The sequence below is a fragment of the Gavialis gangeticus genome, unplaced genomic scaffold, assembly GCF_001723915.1.
Source record: "Gavialis gangeticus isolate Ggan-Ray unplaced genomic scaffold, GavGan_comp1, whole genome shotgun sequence".
Classification (NCBI taxonomy): Eukaryota; Metazoa; Chordata; order Crocodylia; family Gavialidae; genus Gavialis; species Gavialis gangeticus.
Window position 1 is genome coordinate 46,848,970 of NW_017729024.1, and position 3,971 is coordinate 46,852,940.

Here is a 3,971-nt window from a genome sequence, read left to right on the forward strand (position 1 = left end):
TCCCTGCCTGCCTGCCTGCGCGTACCCCCTGTGGCCTTTCTAAGTACCCCTAGGGGTACGTGCACCCCCGGTTGACCACCCCTGTTTTAGACTGAGCATTGAGTCCCATTGGGTAGAGTGGTTTTCTTTAATCTTTACTAATTTATAGAGGAGACTCTGACCTATAATATAGTCCATGGCCTGTGACCTATTTATAAAACTTCTAAAAAGGTTACATGAATATATTGTCTCAGATAGTATGTATTAGAAGTTATAATCCCTATTCCATGATGATAGCTTAAATTAAAGCTATATAGGTTGGGTTTTTCCCCCAAAAAGTGTCTTAACAAAAATAATAAAATTAAATGAAAAAACATCTCATTTCAATCTGTAAAATCTGATTGTTTTCTTTTTTTTTAAATTGTTGATTATTATCCACCCTGGTTCTTGGTGATGGGCTATTTTGAAAAATCTTGCCTAATATTCATGCTTCAATACTAGGAAGGAGAGTAGACTTATACATTATATAAGGTATCATTGTGTAGCTTCTTTGTGGCCTGTGTATTAATCAAATACAAAAGCAGGAGTTAGGCCAGTTGTTCTCAGCTGGGATCCTTTGGGTTCTTTTTAGGGATGTTGTGGTGGCAGCGGCCAAGTAAAACTGCCTCACACTCCCCCCTGCCTTAGGTCTCTGTTCAGCAGGCAGCGAAGCTGCTTCATGCTATGCAGCTCTTTCTGGTCTGTCCTTCCCCATGCTCTTCTTGAAAAGAGGTGCAGGTGGAACTGTCCTGTCTCCTTCTGTTTCTGGGAGGAGTGTTGCAGGTGCTGGACTAGGAAGAGCTGCACAGCCCAAGGCAGCTTCTGCCTGTTTTAGGCTGATCCAGAGTCCTAATGCAGGAGAAGCACATGCGAATGGCGCAGCCCTCCCTGGGCTGGCTGTGCAGCCTAGTGCAGTTTCATCAAAGGTTCACAGTCCTTCCTGACTGCAGCAGCTGACTAAGACACACTTGGGTAACCAATAGTGGTTCTCAGGCAGGGGTGCTGCTACATTCAAAAAAGTGGTGGTAGGGTGCCTTGACCCTGAAAAGGTTGCAAATCAATTGGGCCAGGCAAATGAGATCAGGGTGAAGCTTTCATTGTTATCAAACATGCATTTTATTCATTCCTCTAATGTGGTGGTTTTGCTAAAAACATTAAAATGTATACAACAAAAATTCCTGACTACTAACAGAAGTTCCTGACTACTGTTAACTTGTCTAATTTGTCTTTGTTTCATTTCTTTTTAGGTCTAAATTATGCCTTCCTTTCTTAAAAAAGAGTAAAATAGCTCACATCCTTAACATCAGCCCCCCACTTAATCTGAATCCCATCTGGTTCAAAAATCACTGTGGTATGTAATGCTCCATTATTTTATTTTTAAGTTAACTAGCATTTATGAAAGATGTAGGAGTGGTGTGCCTGTGTGCCAAGCCCCTCATTCAGCTGCAGGTACAAATTGATCCGAGTCAGGGGTGGGCAAAATATGGCCTGTAGGCTGGATCTGGTCCAACCAAGGATTTTTTAGCCCATGGCAGGTCCCTCAGACCTGCCCATCTCACATGCAGAGGGCAGCCCAGGCTCTGGTGCATGCAGTTGGTCCTGCTGCCCGTGGGGCTGGGGCAGCGTGATGTCCGGACTTGCTTCTCAGCAGCCACCGCAGCAGCAGTTCCCCTGCCCTCCAGTTCTGCATGGCCCCTCCCACAGAACTGGTGCCCGCCACAGGGGTGTGCAAGGAGCAGATTGCAGCTCTGCATTGGTCCCCAGACCCGTGATATCACAGGCCTGCAATCCTGACCCCAGCCCTGACCCTGCCCTTCTGTGCCGCTCCCCAATGCTGCTTCCCACCCATAACCCCATCCCATCCACCCTCCAGTCCAAATAATTGCCCACCCCTGGTTTGAGTCATCCAGGCTTTTCCACGCTTCCTGAAAGTGTGTCTCATAGTGGTCCAGGAAAGGATTATATTTGTTGGGGGGGAGGAAAAAGGAGAGAATAATTATTGAGACCCTAACATAATTGGTGTAACAAACTGGGTAACTCCAGAAGCTCTAAGCATCAGCCTGCAAACAGCTGATGGGGTTCCCCAGCTGGAGGAGTGTCCCTGGCCACACATTCACTTAATCTGTCCATTTTGATTTTAACTTCCTTTTTCAAAGTATTGTTTCAAATTTGTGTACTAGCAAAGGTAAACAAAAACATTGATATTAGATGTTTTGACATTTGGATATATTTTAGTTTCAAAACTCTGAACCTGTCCCCCCCATTTGTGAGATTAAATCTTTCATTCTTTCCCTTGAAACTGAAACTCTTTTCATTAATTGACTTTTTCTGATTAAGAAAGTTTGTTTCATAAAATTATGTGAATGCAGTAGATCGTAGCAGCGGCTGTTTTTCAGAGAAAGATGAGCAAGATAAAACTGACCCATGATTTCTTTTATAAGAATAAGGAAGCACCATTTTCTAGTTATCTGGGCTGGTATCAGGTAACAAATCCTAAAAGTATGGAACAATTTGACAGGTCTGTCATTTGTGCCATTCAAAACTTTTCATGCCAAAGAATTGTAAAACTATTTTTTTTTAATGTACAATGACACTGAAATTTCGGTCAAAAGTTTGAGTTTGCAAGTTTGTAGGTGAAATAATAAATGGCAAACCATAAGATTAGTTAATAAAAAGTTCAATGCAAACCTTTTTCTTCATCAGATCTTGCCTCATGTAGGCTGTTCTCTCTTGAGAAACTTCTTTTAAATCAATTCTCCTCTCCTTGGTATAGTATAACTAATGAAATTTGTATCTCAACACAGACATTGAATTCATACCTTACTTAACAAAATTCTGCTGGATTTTCTTGTTTAGCTTACACTATTTCTAAGTATGGTATGTCCATGTGTGTCCTGGGGATGGCGGAAGAATTCAGAGGAGAAGTTGCAGTCAATGCTTTATGGCCTAAAACAGGTAATTTTATTTTTAAGATGCTAAAAGTCTGTCTTTCCATCTCTTTTTCTCTTTAAACCTCCAATTTGCATGTTTTTTGACTGGGACTAGGCTTTAGGTTTGAAAATGGATTAAAATCAGGAGACTAGCTATTTTATTCTCCCTCCCATGTTCTGTGTGCTTTTTTTTCTTTTCTTTTTTTCTTTTTTTTTTCCCCATAAAAAGGGTCCGTTGTCTGGGTCCCCTGCCTTTCTGAATTCTCAAGTGATAGGCCAGTGAGGCCTGGACTGAGTGGCTGGTTGCATAGACTATTAACAGTGAATGCCTGTGTGATTACCAGAATGTATCCTCCAGTTCATTCATATCTCTCATTTGACTGAAGACACTTGTATACTGATCAGCTTACTGACCCTTTCTTAATGTTTTACTTAAACTTTTCTTTTTCCTTACTTTGTTGCCTCTGTCTGTGGATAACATCACAGAAGTATTAATGGGCCAGATCAGGTCTGCAGAGGGATTGCAAAGGTCTGATCTGGGCCGTATTGCTTATCCCCAGCTGTTTGATCTGGTCTGTGTTTTGTTAATAGCATGTCAGTCACCTCTAGCTGCTGCATCTCAGTTCCTCTGGTCTTCATAGAGGGCTGCTCTTCCTCAGTGTGTCATCTGCTCACCATCACTGGAGCAGCCGGGGGCGAATGATGACCCATGGTACTAGCTGGGTCACAAGGTGTGGCCTGCATTAGTGAAAGGTTACCAACCTCTGATTATATGATATAACTACTTCTAAATTGCCCCTAGGGCCTTATGGCTCAGGGCAAGCAAAACTTGGGGAGCATCCTGCAAGTAGGATGCCCGCCAAAAGTTTTGGAAACATCTGAAGCTCCAGATGGGGATGGAGGACATTTGCCAGTAGTAGGGCCTCTTATGTTTCTGGACTCTTGGATTTGGAATTTGTTTTGGCTAGTTTGGCCTGGAATACATAAAATTAATAATAATTAAAAAAAAAAAAAAAAAAAAAA

General features: G+C 42.2%; 1 protein-coding gene across 1 annotated transcript in view; it reads left to right on the forward strand.

Annotated features, from left to right (window-relative positions):
• The window catches only part of HSDL2 (hydroxysteroid dehydrogenase like 2), a 50,092-nt gene that overhangs the window by 22,973 nt on the left and 23,148 nt on the right, over nucleotides 1-3,971 (forward strand). The window contains exons 5-6 of the mRNA XM_019517055.1: nucleotides 1,266-1,369; nucleotides 2,875-2,973. Coding sequence (XP_019372600.1) covers nucleotides 1,266-1,369; nucleotides 2,875-2,973 — 203 coding nt within the window. The remainder of the gene's footprint in view (nucleotides 1-1,265; nucleotides 1,370-2,874; nucleotides 2,974-3,971) is intronic.